This window comes from Chlorocebus sabaeus, chromosome 1 (assembly GCF_047675955.1).
Source record: "Chlorocebus sabaeus isolate Y175 chromosome 1, mChlSab1.0.hap1, whole genome shotgun sequence".
NCBI classification, from domain to species: Eukaryota; Metazoa; Chordata; class Mammalia; order Primates; family Cercopithecidae; genus Chlorocebus; species Chlorocebus sabaeus.
Window position 1 is genome coordinate 116,666,437 of NC_132904.1, and position 20,516 is coordinate 116,686,952.

At 37.3% G+C, this 20,516-nt stretch overlaps 1 protein-coding gene across 4 annotated transcripts in view; it reads left to right on the forward strand.

The window, feature by feature from the left end:
- The window catches only part of ARHGEF12 (Rho guanine nucleotide exchange factor 12), a 147,258-nt gene that overhangs the window by 101,140 nt on the left and 25,602 nt on the right, over nt 1-20,516 (forward strand). For all 4 annotated transcript variants that reach the window (XM_038005085.2, XM_038005087.2, XM_038005086.2 and 1 more), the window contains 15 exons: nt 1,787-1,879; nt 3,363-3,473; nt 3,770-3,868; nt 7,045-7,087; nt 7,709-7,814; nt 8,248-8,385; nt 9,155-9,187; nt 9,513-9,627; nt 10,406-10,511; nt 13,124-13,336; nt 16,080-16,212; nt 16,671-16,706; nt 17,037-17,191; nt 18,131-18,277; nt 19,626-19,711. In XM_038005085.2, the coding sequence (XP_037861013.1) occupies nt 1,787-1,879; nt 3,363-3,473; nt 3,770-3,868; nt 7,045-7,087; nt 7,709-7,814; nt 8,248-8,385; nt 9,155-9,187; nt 9,513-9,627; nt 10,406-10,511; nt 13,124-13,336; nt 16,080-16,212; nt 16,671-16,706; nt 17,037-17,191; nt 18,131-18,277; nt 19,626-19,711 (1,614 nt within the window). The remainder of the gene's footprint in view (nt 1-1,786; nt 1,880-3,362; nt 3,474-3,769; nt 3,869-7,044; nt 7,088-7,708; nt 7,815-8,247; nt 8,386-9,154; nt 9,188-9,512; nt 9,628-10,405; nt 10,512-13,123; nt 13,337-16,079; nt 16,213-16,670; nt 16,707-17,036; nt 17,192-18,130; nt 18,278-19,625; nt 19,712-20,516) is intronic.

The following is a 20,516-nucleotide window of genomic DNA, read 5'->3' on the forward strand; positions in this document are numbered from 1 at the left end:
TCTCAAACTCCTGACCTCAGGTGATCCACCCGCCTCAGCCTCCCAAAGTGCTGGGATTATAGGCATGAGCCACAGTGCCCAACCAGTTTCACCTGATTTCTTTTTTTTGGAATTATTAAAGCCTTGAGGTTAAAGAAAATAATAAGAATTATTAAAAGGCAGAATGTGTTTAGGAGACTCAATATGTAGTGTTGCAATACAAGGAGGAAAAACTACATATACTTATTATTCACTCAGTTTAAAACTTGTGGATCTGTTTATACAGCTTCAGCTATAACTGCTATAACTGCTGTGCACATGACTCTCAAATCATAGGCCCACCTTTCTTTGCTGAACTCCATCCAGATCTTGCAGTGTTAAACTGCTGTCAGATTTAAGCCAAACTCATTTTTTTCCTATTTCTTCCAAAATTTTTATTCCCCATTGCTATATGGTCTTTAATTTTAGTACTTATGGTCTTCAGACATCCTGTATGTATGTATGTATTTATGATGCATATATTTGTGTATGTATATATGTATGAATGAGACAGGGTCTTACTCTGTCACCCAAGCTGCAGTACAGAGGTTAACTGTAACCTCAAACTCCTGGGCTCAAACTGTCCACCCACTTTAGTCTCCCAGGTAGCTAAGACTATAGACACATGCCACCATGCCTGGCTAATTTATTTTGGCTTTTTTTAGAGTGGATCTCTTTGTTTTTCCCAGGCTGATTTCAAAATCCTGGCCTCAAGTGATCCTCCCTCCTTGACCTGCCAAAGTGCTGAGGTTACAGGCCTGAGCTACTATGCCCAGCACCAATGTTTATTATTTTATATATTAATGCCTCTGTACTGCCGTTTTTGTGCTGAATCCAACTTTGTGAGTTGACAAATGGAGGAGCTATTGCATGGGGAACTATCTGCCAATCTACAGTTTATTAGAATTTTGGTATCTTTGTTTCTGTAGCAGTGTTTGTGAGATTACTTGATGATTTTAGAGTATTTTATCAGTGATTTTTCAACCAAGAATGATTGTGCCTCTGTGGACGTTTGACAGATGTCTGGAAACATTTTTGATGTCTAGGGCTTTGAGGCTGCAGTTGGCATCTGGTGGGCCCCACAGAGGTCAGGGATGCTGCTAAACGTCTTAGAATGCACAGGCTAGCCCCTACAACAAAGAACTCTCTGGCCCAAAATATTAACAGTGCCACAGTTGAGAAACCCTGAATTATACATTTATGAAAATTAATTAAAAATGAAAAAATAGAGTTCGATGATCGCCTTCAATTATGTATCATTAATGGAAATCTTGGGTTAGTACTTCTCAGGTATATTAACCTCTCTTCTAACTTTGTATTATCATTTCTGCCTTTGTCCTATTGTCTTCATTCACTTTTTCTTTAATTTTTAAATTGTAACCATTTATGTAAGCCCAACTTTATTTTTTTCTGTAAGAAGTTCTAAGTATGTATGAATTAATAAAAGAAGTTACAAAAGTATACAGAAAATGTTAGAGTCAGACAACCAAGTGTATAGTGAGCAAAGGATATTTCCTGTTTCCAAGGGAAATGGTTTTTCCCCCACCCAAAAAAAAACCGTTGTTGTGGTCATTTTCTCTGCCAGAGTGGTTCATGGCCTTGAGAATTTGTGAACCCCTACTTTGAAAATAAAGTACTTCAACGGAAATAAACAAAACGAAATCTCACCATTTAAGTGAATCATGTCTTTTTGATGGGTTGGCTTTATTCTTTTTCTAAATTTGACCACCAGATAATTTTTCTGTTTCTTTTCCCTGAATGTTGCCAGGACACTCAATCACTTGTCGGAAGTCCCTCAATCCGTATAGCACCTCATATTATTGGAGCAGAAGATGATGATTTTGGTACTGAACATGAACAGGTGATGACTTTTTTCTTTCTAAAAAATAAATTATTACTTTTCTGCAATGTCTGATTTGTTGCAAAAATGAACACTTTCTGGAGATTAAGATAACATTTGTAAGGATTTGAAGCTAAATCTTAGAACCAGTAGCTCCTTGGGTTAATTGCTTATTTTAGCTTTGAACAATAGAAATGACCTTGCTTTTAAAGCCAGTGAGAGGCCATTAATTTATATTTAAGAACTTCATTTCTTTGGGGTTGAGTGTGTTTCTTAAAATAGTATTTTTTTTTTTTTTAATTTCACATCTCAGTTCATTGGTGGTATAAAGGAGTATGATTAGCTAGATTCTTGTCCTTGTATCTTGTGGTCTTGCTAAATTCACTTATTATTTCTTGGTGCTTTTAAAAATAAATCTTTTGGAGTTTTCTCCATAGATAAACATGTTGTGTATAGTTTTTATTTCCTTATTTTCAAGCTGTTTATCTTTTATTTCTTGTTCTTGGCTTTATTGCATTGGCTAAGACTTCTAGTATGAGATTGAATTAGAGTGACAAGACATGCTTGCCTTATTCCTGATCTTAGGGAGAAAACAGTCTTTCATCATTAGGTATGATGTTAGCTGTAAGTATTTTTTAGAGGCTCTTTATAAGGTTAAAGGTTACTAGGTTAAGGAGTACTCCTGGTTTGCTGAGAGTTTTTATCATGACTGGATGTTGAATTTTGTTGAATGAGATTATTATGTAGTTTTTCTGATTGTTAATATGATAAGTTACATTGATTGATATTAGAATATTAAACTAGTCTCACATTCCCGGAATGAACCCCAGTAGGTTATGATGTATTATCCCTTTGATATATTGTCGGTTTCAATTTGCCATTATTTTACTGAGGATTTTTTACATCTTTGTTGATGAGGCATATTGATGTATAGTTTTTCTTTTTGTAATACCTTTTTCTGGTTTGATAGTTGGGTAATGCTGGTCTTTAGAATGATTTGGGAATATGAAAATTGAGATGCTAGTTTACATTATTATCGTTTTCCGTGTTCAGTATATTTAGGGATTATACAAATATTCTAGGATTTATCTTACTTAAAATCATACAACTTCATTTCCCACCCTTTCTGCAGTTAGCCCAGAAGAAAAGAATAAACAACTATTTTATGATTGGGCAAAAAGCCTTTCACTACATTTCTAGAAATGTTGTTAGACTGTTTTTTACATACTGATTTGTATACACCCGAGCTACTTGGTAATCATCTCCTAAATTTCCATTCTCCCAAAGTGGTCTTTCTTCTGACCTATCCCCAAGAGATGGTTAATGTTCAGAGAAAGAGATTCCATAGCTTCTGTTGCTAATAAATTTTAGTGAAATTTTTTAAATCTTGAATTTTTTATAGGGAGATCAAAGTGAAATTTGGATAGCTATGTTCAATTGAGCCTACTTTGCATTTAGTATTTGTATGTTGGAGTTACTGATGCATAATCATTTCTTCCTCTAGATCAATGGACAGTGCAGCTGTTTCCAGAGCATTGAATTACTAAAATCTCGCCCGGCTCATTTGGCTGTTTTCTTACACCATGTAGTTTCACAATTTGACCCTGCAACTTTGGTAATATATTTTACAATCTGGCAGATTCAGAGTTCTTCTGTTGATTCATATGCCATAGAACTTTTCCTATCTATACGATGAGTGGGCAGACTTCTTTCAGTTTTCTGTATAAAGGCAGATATGAAAGATAATTAAAATATTATTTTTTAAACACTTGATTATATAGTAATAACTACATTGTTTATGGTAACCTACCTGTTCCAAACATTCCTACTCAATGATGAAAATTACATTTCAGCAAATTACATTTTTCGTGGTTCCTCATTTTGTCTTTTTCATTCCTGTCTCCACTACAGCTCTGTTATCTCTATTCAGACCTGTATAAACATACCAATTCCAAGGAAACTCGTCGCATCTTCCTTGAGTTTCATCAGTTCTTTCTAGATCGATCAGCAGTAAGTTGCCAAGTTAATGTTGTAATCTTTGCCTTAGTACATGGAATTATTGGCCTCCTGCTTCCAATCTTCCCTCCTGTGTTTTTGGATTTTATTGTGCTTTCTCACACCTGTATTATATTTCAATTATTGATAACTCTAAACTGTTTTTTTATCATTTCTAAATTAGTTTAGGCATGTGAATTCTCACAGTAGGTTTTAGGGGATATATACACACACACACATATGTATATATTTGTGTTTTTTTTGCATGTGTACAATTAGAGTAAGGAAATGAAAAAGGGAATACATATGATATTACATATATATTAAGACCCAAGGAATAATACTTGAATAACTGAACTCTGGGTTGCCTCTTTGAAGTTTAGAGGCATAATTTTTACTAAAAAGTGGCAGAAAAGATTATGCTTACACTGAAATAAATGCTGATAATGTTTTACTTTGTCATTAAAAGTGTTAATAAGATTTTTAAAGTAGTAAGTTTCATTGTTAGTCTTGTTACAGGTAAATAGCACCTAGCCTTTAGTGCATCCTGGATGATCATGCCGCAGGTCCCTAGTCCTTTCACATTTGCAGTTCCCTTAGATGACTGCTTCATACTTTTTCCCCCCTAAAACCTCCATCTCTTCCTTTCCCTAGTCCTTTCTCAGCTGATAACTTTGACCTTGTTGTTTCTCTCAGAAATTTAAAGTATATAGAAGAGAACTTCTACCAGATGTATCATCTGCCTCCATTATACCATACCATGTACTCTACTCTTTCTCCTGATGCTATGGAGTGATTGTCCATCTGTTTTTTCTTTTTTTTTTTGAGACAGAGTCTTGCTCTGTTGCTCAGGCTGGAGTACAATGGCACAATTGCCCCTCACTGTAGCCTCTGTCTCCTGGGCTCAAGTGATCCTCCTGCCTCAGCCTCCCAAGTAGCTGGGACTACATGTGCACACCACCATGCCTGGCTAATTTTTGTACTTTGTAGAGATGGGGTTTTGCCATATTGCCCAGGCTGGTCTTGAACTCCTAGGCTCAAGCAATCTGCCTGCTTCATCCTCTCAAAGTGCTGCGATTACAGGCATGAGCCACTGCACCTGGCCTCGATTCTCCATCTTTTATCTAAGGCCAGCTCTGCCCCAGTTTACAGTGTATTTCCTTATACCTACTCAAAGACCTTACTTTAACAATTATCCTCGCTTCTCCTGCATCATCGGTTTTATATTTTCTACAGATAATTATTCACATCAGTGTGCAAACATTGTTATTTTCCCTTTCTAAAAACGAACACACAAACATATTGGCTCTACTTCTCCCTCCAGCTCCTGTCCCATTTTCTTTGTATTCCTTTACAAAATTGTCTATACACTTTCACATTCAATTACCTACTCAGTGACTTTCCTAACCAACCTACTTAAAATCTCAACCCTTTCACTTTCTGTCACTTTTTCTGTTATTTTTATCCATAGAACTTTTATTTATTTAGTTAGTTAGTTTATACAATCAGTGTTCTGTACCTGCAGCTTCCACGGATTCAAACAACCATGGTTGGAAATATTCAAGGAAAAAAACAAAAGCCAATACCACAATAAAAAATGAAACAAATTTTAAAAAATACAGTATAACAACTATTTGCATAGCATTTACATTGTATTAGGTATTATAAGTAATCTAGAGATTTAAAGTATACAGCAGGATGTGCATAGGGTATATGCAAATACAATGCCATTTTGTATAAGGGACTTGAGAGTTTGCTGATTTTAGTATCCTTGGAGGTTCCTAGAACCAATACCCCATGTGGATATCAAGGGGTGACTATATTCTTACTCTCCTACCTGAATATAAGCTTTTTTAGGCCAGATATTTTTGTTCTGTTTGTTCACTGCTGTGTGCCTAACACTGAACAGTTCCTGGGACATAGTGGGGTCATTTAGGTATGGTTAAATGAGTTAGGGTTCTGATCATACTCCCATTGTTTAAAATATTGTATTATTTTTATTAAAATAATTTACTTTCCTAAAAAAATGACAATATATTGAAGTACGTTTGAATTTTGCATTTCTTAAGAGGGCACCAAGCTAAGTCAAAACTTTATATTTTGCTACTCATTATCTGTGTATCAATATTAAAGTATAAGAAGAATCCTTACACTTTGATTTGCTAATTATACTTTTAGCTACAGCTCACATTTATTTCATATAAACACCATCATACACAAATGAGCTTTTATTACTTTTTTGCACTTGAGCTAGAAATGCTTTTAAGAAAGTTGACTTGAGCTACTGCCTGTCAAAGAGAAAGTTTTAAAATCCATTTCACTTTTCTTCAAATGAATATAAAGGGATCTTACAATTTTTAGCAGTGACTTATTTTCAAATTTAAAACTTCAGATCTCATAGGACTTGTTTAAATTCTGAAATTATATGACTTAAATAGGTATACAATACAAAATAAGCAGGAAGAGGTTAAGATCTTTTCTCTTAATGCAAAATAATAAAGTTTTCCCCTCCAGTAGTTAGGGGTTGGGGGAAACAACAGTCTGGTAATTATTATGCAAGTATTATGGGGAAAATCCTAGCTAGGAATAAGTAAATTCTAAGGCAGTCACCTTATTTGGTTCAGTAGGAAGAACTGTAGATTGTTACTGGAGATTTAAAACTCTAAAATCTCAATATTTTCTCACTGGGAGTATGACATTATGAGGGTTCTTAAACTTTATGTAGGAAAACAATTAGGAATATTATTGGTCTTCAGAATGAGCATCTCAAATATAGGAAAGAAAAATCATGGCTATATGTGAGTACGTTTTTCATATGATAATATACACATAATTTAGGTTTTACCTATATTGATCTAAATGATCTATAACTGATTATATTGACCAATGATTCTAGGAAGCCAAAGCCAGTATATTCATTAGGGTAAGTGTGTCACAGAAGCATTCAGTCACCTAGCTCAACGACTGTAGACATTTCCTTTATAGCATGATCCTTGGGAAAAGGGCTTATTTTCAAGTTTAAATAATAGAATGTTCTGGTGCTGTGAAACGTGAATGAATAAATGAGCTTGTACTTGATTATGCTTGTAGAGTGGGTATCCAAGTTGTATCTCCTTACTTTACACAAGTACTTATATACATCTTGAAATATCTTTGGTGTTGTTACACCTTTTGTTTGCATTTCATTTTAGCACCTGAAAGTTTCTGTTCCTGATGAAATGTCTGCAGATCTAGGTAAGCTTGGAGCACTGACATCGTGGAGAATTACATCTTAATAGATACGTAGCTCAGCTCATCTGTAAAGGTTTTGTCTGTCACATGGTGACTAGTTGATCACCTGAATCACAATAGAAAGAGAGTCTATAATACATTGAAGAATAAATGAGGCCGGGCGTAGTGGCTCATGCCTGTAATCCCAGCACTTTGGAAGGCCAAGGTGGGTGGATTATCTGAGGTCAGGAATTCGAGACCAGCCTCGCCAACATGGTGAAACCCCATTTCTATTGAAAATACAAAAATTAGCTGGCATGATGGTGCATGCCTGTAATCCCAGCTACTTGGGAGACTGAGGCAGGAGAATTGCTTGAACATAGGAGGCAGAGGTTGCAATGAGCCGAGATCACGCCATTAACTCTCCAGCCTGGGTGACAAGAGCAAAACTCTGTCTCAAAAAAATAATAATAAATAAAAGAGTAAATGAAATCAGAATTCTGGGATGAAATATACGAACTGCCCTGAAGAACTTCTCTTTGGCAAATTTCAACTTAAATTTATACAAAATAGCATTAATATGTTGCCAATTGTATGTTGCCCACAACATACCTTTAGATAACATAATTCCTTTCATTTATGAAGAAAAGAGAAGACCTGAGCTCATTCCTGAGGATCTGCATCGCCACTATATCCAAACTATGCAAGAACGAGTCCATCCAGAAGTTCAAAGGCACTTAGAAGATTTTCGGTAAGCTTAGTGGTAGTAGAATTTGATATGATTATTCTAAATTAATTTTTTTAGGTAAGAAAAAGTTACACTTTAAATACTAAGCACTAGGTAAACCATGTAGTCTTATTGTTATTAAAACATAGTGAACATCTGGAGCCAAAGGGTTAGAGTGGAACTAAGAGTCCAGACTCTCCATTCCAGGCACCTTCAGGATCTGAGCTCAGGGCTGTGTCTGTGCTAAGTGTGTTCCTTTAAGATATTGTATGTGTTCTTGGAGTCATTGCTTCTAGAATTTTTTCCTCTGGTATCCTAGATGACATGGACCCATAAGTGGAAAAGTGACATTTTTCCTGTTCCTAGGAATCGTAGCTATGGAGACTGTGATGAAGCGTCCCCAGAGTGAGGTAGTTTTTCTTTAGGCTACCTCAGGAAACTTCTCTATTCCCTTTAGGCAGAAACGTAGTATGGGACTGACCTTGGCTGAAAGTGAGCTGACTAAACTTGATGCAGAGCGAGACAAGGACCGGTTGACTTTGGAGAAGGAGAGGACATGTGCAGAACAGATTGTTGCCAAAATTGAAGAAGTATTGTAAGTATTAGAAGTGTATGTGGAAATGCCCTCTCTACTGAGATGCTACTTACGCTTGAAGTACCCTTTGGGCAAGTTTAGCAAAGCTATCAGATTGTGTATGTGGAGCCATTTATTTTGTCACAGTACTTGAGAAACTGAAATTTTTTTTTCTTTTTTCTGATATTTTAGGTAAATTTCTTGTGTTCCTTTTTCTGGGTCTTGGTAAATGGGTAACTCTAAAACTTTTAATCAGTGATCAAAAACAGGTTGATTAATTATTTTTAATGTATAGGCCTTGGAAATATTTCTTGCCATGAAACATATACAGTTGGGGACATGAGGGTCAGGGTTCTTTTGGTATTTTATTCTAGGGTGCAGCCCAAAGCATTTGACTCTGTTCTGTTATTTCAGGTATCTGAGTTAATAACAATTTTTAAGGCCAGGCATGGTGGCTCACACCTGTAATCCCAGCACTTTGGGAGGCCGAGTGGGCAGATTACTTAAGGCCAAGAGTTCGAGACCAGGCTGGCCAACATGGTGAAACCCCACCTCTACTAAAAACCCAAGAATTAGCCAGGCATGGTGGCACACTCCTGTAATCCCAGCTACTCACGAGGCTGAGGCACGAGAATCACTTGCGCCTGGGAGTTGGAGGTTGCAGTGAGCCAGGATCATGCCATTGCACTCCAGCCTGGGTGGCAGAGTGAGACTCTGTCTCAAAAAAATAAGTTAATTAAACTTTCATATTTCATTTTTAAACTTTTTTTTTTTTTTTTTTTTTTTTTAGGATGACTGCTCAGGCTGTAGAGGAAGAGAAGAGGTAACATAAATTTTTTTTTCATAGAATTTTAAGAAAAAAAGAAGCTATGTTTTTTCCTTTTGGCCCTAAATTACAATTTATTTCTTTTAATTTACAAATACAGTTTGTGGTCTCCCTCTGGTGGCTTGCATGTTATTTGACTAATACTCTACTGCTGTCCTGAGTAGAATTCTCTTCTCTGTGCCATGACTAGATAGTTCTTTAGTTTTTGTTTGATTCATTTCAGTAAGTCTAACCTTGCGGTTTTGGAAATCATTTGATGTCTTTATTCTACCAGCCCTCCCTTCTCAGAAGTCTTAATTTTACTTCATCCTTTCTCCTCCAGTTCCACCATGCAGTATGTTATTCTCATGTATATGAAGCATTTGGGAGTAAAAGTGAAAGAGCCTCGAAATTTGGAGCACAAACGGGGTCGGATTGGATTTCTTCCCAAAATCAAGGTGAGACTGAAATAATGTAATAGTGCGTTCAGACCTCAGGGCTTCTTTACGTTTGGGTGCAGTGTCTTCCATTGTCTTAGTATTTACTTAATCAGCCAATTAATGCTAGTCATACAAACATTAATAAGATACTATCTCTGTTCTCAAGAAGCTCAAAATCTAGTGAGAAATCCAGATGTGTAAACTATTACTAGACAATGTGAAAAGTGAAATTAGCAGTTTAGAAAGAGTGCTATTTCTGATTCTGTTCGTGCCTTATACTTTTCTTTTACTTTGTCTGAACTAAATACCCCCTGTGTTGCTACATAATTGTTGTCATGAACATCTTTAATGGCAGTAGAGGATTCTGTCAGTTTGTAATTATTTGTGTTTTTGTTTAGTGTTTACTAGATTGTAAAGCTGTATGAGTACAAGGACCTTCTTTATTGTATTCTCAACTATTAGTAAAATAGTTACTAATAGTTATACTTAGTAAATATTTGTTGAATGGATGAATGAATTGTTTAGAATAAGTTCCTGGTAAGTGTGCTATAAAACTACCCTTTGATTTTCCAAAGCTATCAGTGATAAAGGGTCTGAAGAAAACATCTTGAGTCTGAGGTGTACACAGTACCGTGTGCGAACTTTTAATGAGTGCTCTGTGTGTGCACACACACGTGCACGGGGTTTCATTTACATTTAACAATTTCTTTGAACTAAGCATTAGCATTACACTATGAAAATCACAAAAGCAATTTACTCTGTTACATATCTCTTATTTTTTGTACTTCTACTCTAGCAAAGTATGAAGAAAGATAAAGAAGGGGAAGAAAAAGGGAAGCGAAGAGGATTCCCCAGCATCCTGGGACCCCCACGGAGACCAAGCCGTCATGACAACAGTGCAAGTATGTTGAAGTTTGAAGTGCTGCATTTTCACTATTTCAGACCTGCTTCACATCAGAGGCTTCTTTAGCTAAAATGAATTTCTCGAGAAAGGAGTTGTTAAGATGATTTTACTGAACTCCCAACATGCCTTGTTTCCATTCAGTGTTATTTCTGAACTAAGTACCCCCTATGTTGCTACATAATTGTCATAAACATCTTTTGTGGGCTGGGCGCAGTGATTCACGCCTGTAATCCCAGCACTTTGGGAGACTGAGGTGGGCGGATCACAAGTTCAGGAGATCAAGACCATCCTGGCTAACACAATGAAGCCCGTCTCTACTAAAAATACAAAAAATTAGCCGGGCGCGGTGGCACATGCCTATAGTCCCAGCTACTTGGGAGGCTGAGGCAGAAGAATTGCTTGAACCTGGAAGGCAGAGGTTGCAGTGAGCCGAGATTGCACCACTGCACTCCAGCCTGGGTGACACTGGAGCCAGACTCTATCTCGAAAAAACAAAAAGAAAAGGGGAAAAAGAAAAAAAAATATTTAGTGGCAGTATTCTGTCAAATGTCCATAACGTAGTTTACTTACCTCTTCTGATTTTGTTTCCATTCAACTTGTGTTTGTTAAATTTAAAAAAAAAAGTGTGTATAGATCTCTCCACCACACAGTTTAGTCTCTTTACACATATTTACTTAGTCTCCATACTTCTAAAATTTCTCCACCTCTCCATTGTACTTTATTTGCTGATTTCCCTTCCACCCCAGGCCCAATGAAGAGAGATCAGCCCACTTGAGATGGCTGCAGGAGAAATAGGGATGGTGGTACCATGGGGAAGGGTCATGTGATGGTTCTTTTCTCAGGAAGTACCACATTTGAAAATACTGAAACCAGGTGCAGTGGCTCTTGACTGTAATTCCAACACTTTGCGAGGCCAAGGCGGGAGGATCACTTGAGCCTGGGAGTTCGAGACCAGCCTGGGCTACATAGTGAGACCCTGCCTCTACAACAACAACAGCCAAAATTAGCTGTGTATCATGGTGCATGTGTGTCGTCCGAGCTACTTGGGAGGCGGAGGTAGTATTGCTTTAGTCTGGGGAGTCAAGGCTGCCGTGAGCCATCATCTCGCCACTAAGCTCCAGCCTGGGTGACAGAGTGAAACACTGTCTCAAAAAAAAAAAAAAAAGATATTGGCATGGTAGGTGGTGTGAGTAGGATTGTGATAGTGAATGTCCCACACATTGAGGAGTTCTCCCTCAAATGCCATTAGTGCCCCTTGTTGAGAAACACTGAGAAGGTGTGAAATTTTCAGAGGAAGTTAAAGAGATAGAGGATTTCACAGATGTTAACTGTGAGTTCCAAGGGATACAAAAGAAGAATTTCAGGAATTAGGGTTAGATTAGGGTATAAAAAGCTGGGTGAGGGTGTAGAATGCTCTGGAGATTAAACACCTGAGTGGGAGTCTTTGGCTTCTTGTGGTGACTTTGTGAACAAGGATAATTAGCAGGATGGGGATTGGTCTGGATGGTCTTTGAGGTACATTATGATGATGAAGGTGTGAGTGTTGGGAGAGAACTGGGGTGGGAGCTTACTAAGAACTCACAGAAATAAAGACTTCATCTTCATTCTTACAAATGAACACAGCTGCATGTCTCTCAGTATTCCTTCTCCCTCTGTCCACCATTGTTCTCCTTCTTTTCTCATGACCCTTCTTCTTTCCCTGCATCTTCCTCTTCCTCACTTTCATCGTCTTGTCTCATCCCTCCTCCATCTCCCCATCTTTCTCGTCTACCTTCCTCTCCTTTTCTCTCTTCTCTTCTTCCTTCCTTCATCTGTCTGTCTGTATGTTTCTCTGCATAACAATCCACTATATATATATTTTTGGGTCTACCATGTTTCACACATTTTACCAGATTCTTTTACATTGTCCTTTTTTGCTTTTAGCTAATTTGCAATATAGATTATTTTGTTTTATTTATGTATTTATTTATTTTGAGATGGAGTCTCGCTCTGTCACCCAGGCTGGAGTGCAGTGGCACAATTTCGGCTCACTGCAACCTCCGCCTCCCGGGTTCAAGCGATTCTTCTGCCTCAACCTTCCGAGTAGCTGGGATTACAGGCACGTGCCACCACCACACCTGGCTAATTTTATTTATTTATTTTTTTTTAATTTTTTTTTTTTTTTGAGGTGGAGTCTCGCTCTGTCGCCCAGGCTGGAGTGCAGCCGGGCGATCTCGGCTCACTGCAAGCTTCACCTCCTGGGTTCACGCCATTCTTCTGCCTCAGCCTCCCGAGTAGCTGGGACTACAGGTGCCTGCCACCACGCCCGGCTAATTTTTTTGTATTTTTAGTAGAGACGGGGTTTCACCGTGTTAGTCAGGATGGTCTCAATCTCCTGACCTTGTGATCTGCCCATCTCGGCCTCCCAAAGTGTGGGATTACAGGCGTGAGCCTCCGTGCCCGGCCTTACGTATTTTTAATAGTCACAGAGTTTCACCATATTAGCCAGGATGGTCTCAACCTCCTGACCTCGTGATTCACCCACCTTGGCTTCCCAAAGTGTTGGGATTATAGGCTTGAGCCACCACACCCGGCCGCAATCCAGATGATTAACCACCATTTTCTGTTCAGTTGGCAGAGCCATGGAACTACAGAAGGCGCGCCACCCTAAGCACTTATCCACACCCTCATCTGTGAGTCCTGAACCTCAGGACTCTGCGAAGGTGCGCCAGAGTGGGTTAGCAAATGAAGGAACAGACGCTGGATACCTGCCTGCCAATTCCGTGTCTTCTGTGGCTTCAGGGGCCTCTTTTTCCCAGGAAGGAGGGAAAGAGAATGATACAGGTGAGCTAGTGCTGTAGTTCAGGTTAACTAAGCATCAAGATTTTAAACTAACTGAAAAATAGAGTGGCAAGTTAATCAAGACTAAATCCCAGTTTAATTTAATTTTAACATTTTAATATGCTACAACCAATAATAAATCTATGCTGAATGATAATTTAAGTTCTGATTTGTCCAAAAAAATATTTATTAAGCTCTCTTGTCAGGCATTAGGTTTGTCCCGGATGTTAACATGCAATAATTATACACGGATGCTTGCCTCATGAGCTTATTGTCTTGAGAGCGATAGTCACAAATATAAAAAATGCAAATTGTGCCAAGTCCAATCAAGGGAAGGTAAAGGGAGTACTGAGGGAACTGGTCAGTAGTTAGAGGCAGATGTGGGTGTCTAAAGAAGACTTTTTAAAAATCTGCGATTAACTAGAGGTTTTATTTTTCAATGTTAGTAGGAAGGCAACTGAAAGAAAAGGCAGAATATGTGGGAGACAGTACATAAGCAGTAGAACAGAGTTGTGAGGAGAGAGGAGATGAGATGTGGAGTGTATGTAAAGGTAAGACTATTTACTGAGAGTGAGAGTTCAGTGAGAAGAGCAAGGGAATTTGAAGAGTAAAGAAAGATATGAAGTGATTGTTGTAGATAATTGGGCAAGGAGCTTATTACTATGTCTTCATCCTTGTTCGGGAGGTGGTTCAATTTCTGGTGGTGACATGATCAAGAATGAGGCTCTGGGAGTGGCCCCTGAGGCACCATAGAGGAGGCTACTGGGATGAAGACGGCAAGGAACCAAGGAGCCAGGAGTTTGAATAGCTTAATATTCATGGCTTGTGAGGTCACCAAGTGTGGTTTTTATCATGGAGAGGAAAACTGTGAGCCACCAGCCAACTTTTAGCATTGCTAGATGACAGAACCATCTATAGTGAATGCTTTTTTAAAAATCCATTCCTAACATGTCCTTTGAAATTTAGTGCACCAGGGATAAGCTTTCAGAGGAAAAAAATGGGGATTATACTACATCACATTCCTCATCATAACACTGGGTGCTGAAATACAAAAGAGCCATGCCTTCAACTTTCTGAAGGAAAATGGTTTTGAACTTAGAATCCTATATCCATCCAAGCTATTCATCAAATATGAAGAAAGAATAAAGACATTTTCAGATACACAAGGTCCACAGTTTAACTGGAATGTACGTTTCCCTTTAAAATCATTTGAGGATACACATTCTAGCAACATGAGAGGAAAAATTAAGAAAGAAAATGTCCTGGGATCCAGGAAGCATTGGAAACACCCAGGAAAGTGGCAAAGGGCAGTTCTGAAATGATGGTTGTGTCTCAGGCCAAGAGAGCCACTGCTCCAGTTTGGAACACAAGAACATCACAGATAAGAAAAGGGGGATCTTAGGCAGTGGATAGTATGAAGCAGCAGAGGAAACAGTTTGAGACTTGATAAAATTATGTAACTTTGACAGCAATAAAAGAAAAGCATTTAGAAATGTTAAGAAAAACAATTGTTCAGGAAAATAAGTCGTGATTTCAACATGAAGCAAAATAAAAAGTGGCATGATCTTTAGCAATTGATGGTGTGTAAGAAAGACTTTAATAAACGTTCTGTGTGAAGTGGCCCATGAATTGCATCATTGGACCAGCAGGAAAAAATATATAATCCTAACTAGTATACTTCTTAATCTGGCGGGAATGATGTATACATGTGTGTTGTAGATGACAGTATATATATGTCATAAGCACTTTTTTTTGGTTTTCAGACTTGTAGAATAACCCTACCAGGCAAAGCATGGAATAGTTCATTATGGCTGCAGATTAGAATACAAATGTAAAAAATTATTTTATGACGCAAGTAAAAATGTAGTTGAAAGAAATGAAAGGTAGAAGGAAGGAAATACAATTAGAGGGAGGATGTGGACACTGAATACCTAATCTGACATAGAACAGAGTTGAGATACTAACTTTTTACTAGAACAAAAACATAGACATGTCATTTAAATTTAGGTAGTAACTGATAACCCAGTTAGTAATAATGATAAAACTATTAAACATTGGGAAGAAATGGGAGGAAAGTGAAGGTGGAAAGTATAAGTCAACAAAATCCTCAGAGGGGAAAGAAATAGATGCTAACTAAAGATAATGAATCATGAAAAAGAAAGAAGTTATTTGTAGTTGGACCACTATAATAACTCATATTTGAAAACATGAAAAAAGATTGATCCTGGGGTAGAAAAGCATAAGATGGGAAAATGTTGTTCCTCGTCATATACTCTTCTGCACTATGTGAGTCCTTGCTATTTCTTATGTTAATTTTTAAGAAACAACTTTAAAAATTATTTTTCTGACCAGGCATGGTGGCTCACACCTATAATCCTAGCACTTTGGGTGGCCAAGGCGAAAGGATTGCTTGAGCCTAGGAATTCAAGACTAGCCTAGGCAAAGTAGCAAAACCCCATCTCTACAAAAAATTTAAAAATGTGCTAGGTGTGGTGGCACGCAACTGTAGGCCCAGCTACTTGGAAGGCTGAGACGGGAGGATCATGTGAGGCTGAGATGGGAGGATCACGTGAGCCTGAGATGCCATAATTTTGTATGTTAAATTTTTAGTTCTAGTGAACCTGCAGTTGTTTAAAGAATGTAGCTATGGATTAGACTGAAGCTCTTCTGGCAACTAATTTTTTTTTGGTGACCAGTGACTTTATTAAGTGTTAACACTCTTCAAATGTCTGACTTTTGTCTATAGGATCAAAGCAAGTTGGAGAAACACCAGCACCTGGAGACACCTTAGATGGCACACCTCGTACTCTCAATACTGTCTTTGATTTCCCACCACCTCCATTAGACCAAGTGCAGGAGGAGGATTGTGAAGTAGAAAGGTAATTCAGTGATATCTTAGAGAAACTTAGGGCATTACTTAAAGTTTTTAAATTATATACTATTCCTATACTTAGTAGCATTCTAACACTTAAGCCTGGCATGGTGGTATGTACCTATAATCCCAGCTACTTGGGAGGCTGAGGCAGGAGAATCAATCACTTAAACTCAGGAGTTTGAGACAGGCCTGGGCAATGTAGTAAGCCCCCACTTCAAACTGTAAAAAATAAAATAAATAAATAAGTTGGGTGCATGAAAGAACTAAAACACCATTTCAGAACTTGTTACTGAAATTTAGAAAGGTACTCAAATTTTCTTCAATTTATTTTATATTATTACAGTGTCCCAAAGAATTATTTATCAAGCTTGTTGGAGTTTCACCTAGCTTTGAGTATCCTTGGTATAAATTTATTGATCACCATTTTGTTTTCATGTTACTTTTTACTCTCCATTGTTTTAGGGTGACTGAACATGGGACACCAAAGCCCTTTCGAAAGTAAGTATATCTTAAGCAGCTTTCAATAAAGGCGCATTTTAAGAAATGTAACCTTTTTTCCTCTTGAAGTTCCAGTTTAAAGGAAAAGAAACCCTGTATACCAATCTGTTATGTAGTCTAAAAGAAAGCTGTTAAGAAACACCAGTCATTCAAAAGCTCTATTTTGAAGTATGTATAAAACAGCCATTTGTAGGAGAGGATGAAATTTCAGGCTCTGTGCTAAGTCAGATTCAGGAATTTGATTAGAATTTATTGTAATATAAAGATGTATGCTGTTTCCTGTTGTCTACCTGAAGCCCTCAAATTGAATTCATTATTTTTGCTTCGTAGGTTTGACAGTGTAGCTTTTGGAGAAAGTCAAAGTGAGGATGAACAATTTGAAAACGACTTAGAGACAGATCCACCCAACTGGCAGCAGCTTGTTAGTCGAGAAGTGTTATTGGGACTAAAACCTTGTGAGATCAAAAGACAGGAAGTGATTAATGGTGAGTGTAATCAATTTGTTGTTGTTTACAAATACTGAGTTTTGTCAGAGTAAATTAAGTCTCTCAGCCTCGGAGTTTGCTTCAGAGTTTCTCCTAGCCTTTTGTTTTAAACAAAGAGGAAATTAAACTGGACAGATAATCCTTGACCTCAAGAAAATGCAAATGCTTCTGTGATTCTTATTGATAATTTAAAAGGAAAACGTGTTTAGCCTTAAAGATATTTAAGATTCATAGCATTATAGATCTTAAAGTTGAAAAGTCATTGTAACAACTAAGTTATTTTTATACATAGATTTTAAATGAGGAAGGTAAGGCCCAGGGAGATTGAATTCATTAAGATCATACAGCTAATAATATAAAAGGAAAAAAATTTCGTTCCTGGTCTTCTTTCTGTATCCAAGTGCAGTGTTCTTCATTTACCCTAGCATGTTTGTGAAAAATGTGTGGCATGGATGCTGTACCCTTTGCTATCCTTAGCATGTGATTTGAATAAATATCTTGTCTCTGACAATACTGAGACATCATGAAATTATAAGCCTGACACCAGAAATGAGTGTTTATAGGCAAATTAGGTAACCAAAAGTACTATTATTTCTTAAGAGGGCTCAAATTAAAGGCTATATGATGTTGGGGCTTACAGTTTTCTTAATGACATAGTTGTGATAGGTGGGTATTATTGTAAACAGATAGATGAATTTGGGAATACACTAAAAAAAAAGGTTTTGAATGATATTTTTTATTTGTCAGTATTCAACTCTCAGAGCCAGTATGTAGGAGAATTTCTTGGAATCAAAATGAATTCAGAGATATTTTTTCCTTTCTAAATGATAAATAATGTATTATATAATTCATTTGCTCCTTCACTCCAGCTAAAGAGTATGATTGATCCTATGAAATTGTTCTAAGTAAGGCAACATTTCATATGTCTTTCCTGCTCAGAATTGTTCTACACTGAAAGAGCTCATGTTCGAACACTGAAGGTTCTTGATCAAGTGTTCTATCAGCGAGTGTCCAGAGAAGGAATTCTGTCACCCTCAGAGCTACGGAAAATTTTTTCAAACTTGGAAGATATTCTTCAACTTCATAGTAAGAGAAATTAACTCTGATCTTTGCCCCTAACATTTCCAATAGAGAAAATATTATGAGTATAAAATTTTGTAAATGTACCCATGTTAGTATTCCTGAGATTATATGTGAGAATGTAACATAAATAAAGGAATGATTGGAACTTTGACTAGATCCTTTTCCTCACAATCAGTCTTACATATACAATGTGTCAACATAGGGCTTCCAGTCTAAAGTCAGTGTCTAAGGTGAAAAACATGAATAGTCAAATTCACTGTTGAAAATTTTCTAACAATTATAGTATATATCTCTCTTTAAATATATATATCCAATATAATAATATATGTATACATGTATTTTTAAAATAGTAGTATATGGTATATAATCACATGGTTGGGTAATTTTCAGAAATTGTTTTTATTGTTTTGAGATGGTCTCGCTCTGTTGCCCAAGCTGGAGTGCAGTGGTGCAATCTTGGCTCACTGCAACCTCTGCCCCCTGGGTTCAAGGGATCCTCCCACCTCGGCCACCTGAGTAGCTGGGATTACAGGCATGCACTACCACACCCAGCTAATTTTTGTGTTTTTCGTAGAGACGGGTTTCACCGTGTTGGCCAGGCTGGTCTCAAACTCCTGACCTCAAGTGATCCACCCACCTGCTTCGGCCTCCAAAGTGCTGGGATTATAGGCTGAGCCGCTGCGCCTAGCCTCAGAAACTGTTTTATTGTTTTGTGGCTTAGAACACTTGAATAAGTATATAAAAATTCTACCTTGTTGACATTTTATTGGTTGAAATCATCTTGGACTTTTGTGGATGGTAATATGATGTTCCTCTCATTTATAGATCACTATTTCTCTATGACCCTTAATTTTTTTATCTTTCTTTTTCATGTCATCACTACCTATAAACATCTGCTAACCAAATTGATGCCTTTTATTCCTTTGTGGGTAATCTTGGGTTTCACAGGCATGCATTGACAAGTTCAGGCTTGATTATATCCATTGCCTGCACACTTACACATTTTGAGAGGATCAGTGAACAGAATTACTTGTACTGTTTACATTCAAGTTCTTTTTGAGCATGATTATGGATGGAGTCTTGAGGTTAAATGAATATTTGATGCAACTACCATGTATGTAATGTGCTAGTTTCCAAAACTTTTTTGTTTAGCACCTGTTTTTCAGATAGAGTTTATAATATCTGGATGTATAAGCACTATGTCCAGATTTCTATTTAAGGAGATAAGAAGCAGCTATACTACTGTGAAAATCCTCTTTATAAAAAAAAAAAAAATTAGCTACTCTGTACTACCAGTAATTCTGTCTACACTGAGTGTGTTACTAACGTTTTTCTATCTTTTTATCTTTAGTTGGATTGAATGAACAAATGAAGGCTGTTCGAAAGAGAAATGAGACCTCTGTTATCGATCAGATTGGGGAAGATTTGCTGACATGGGTAAGGAAATTTTCTGTTTCTCTTTATTATTTTTATGGACACTTGGTCAGATTCAAGGTTGAGTAACTAACCTTTCCAAATACGCAAACTCACCCATTTTGCAAAGTTAATGTAAAGCTGAAAAAGGTCAAGCAGTAGATTCCATTTCAAGAAACCACTTTTTTTTACTCATCTGTAAGAAGCAATCCCTTATCCATTAAAGTCATACCATGAATTGCAGTGATTCAGTCACACCTTCAGGCTCCACTGTAATCCTAGTTTTTTTGCAGTTATCTCTTCCACTGAAGTCTTGAACCGCTGGAAGTCACCTGTGAGGGTTGGAATCGACTTCTTCCAAACTCCTGTTAATATTGATATTTTGACCTCCTCCTGTGAATCATGAATGTTCTTAATGGCATCTAGAATATTGAATCCTTTTCAGAAGGTATTCAGTTTGCTTTGCCCAGACCCATCAGAGGAATCACTATTATGGCAGCTATCACCTTATGAAATATATTTCTTAAATAATAAGACTTGAAAGTAAAAATTACTCCTTGATCCATGAGCTGCAGAATGAATATTGTGTTAGCAGGCCTGAAAACAACATTAACCTCCTTGTACATCTCCATCAGAAGTCTTTAAGTGACCATGTGCATTGTCAATGGGCAGTACTATTTTTAAAATAACTTTTTTTTTCTGAGCAGTAGGTCGTAACAGATGTGTTGTCATCCAGGCTTTGTTGTTTCATTTCTAGAGCACAGGCAGAGTAGATTTCGCTTTATTCTTAAGGGCCCCAGGAATTTCAGAATGGTAAATTATCATTGGC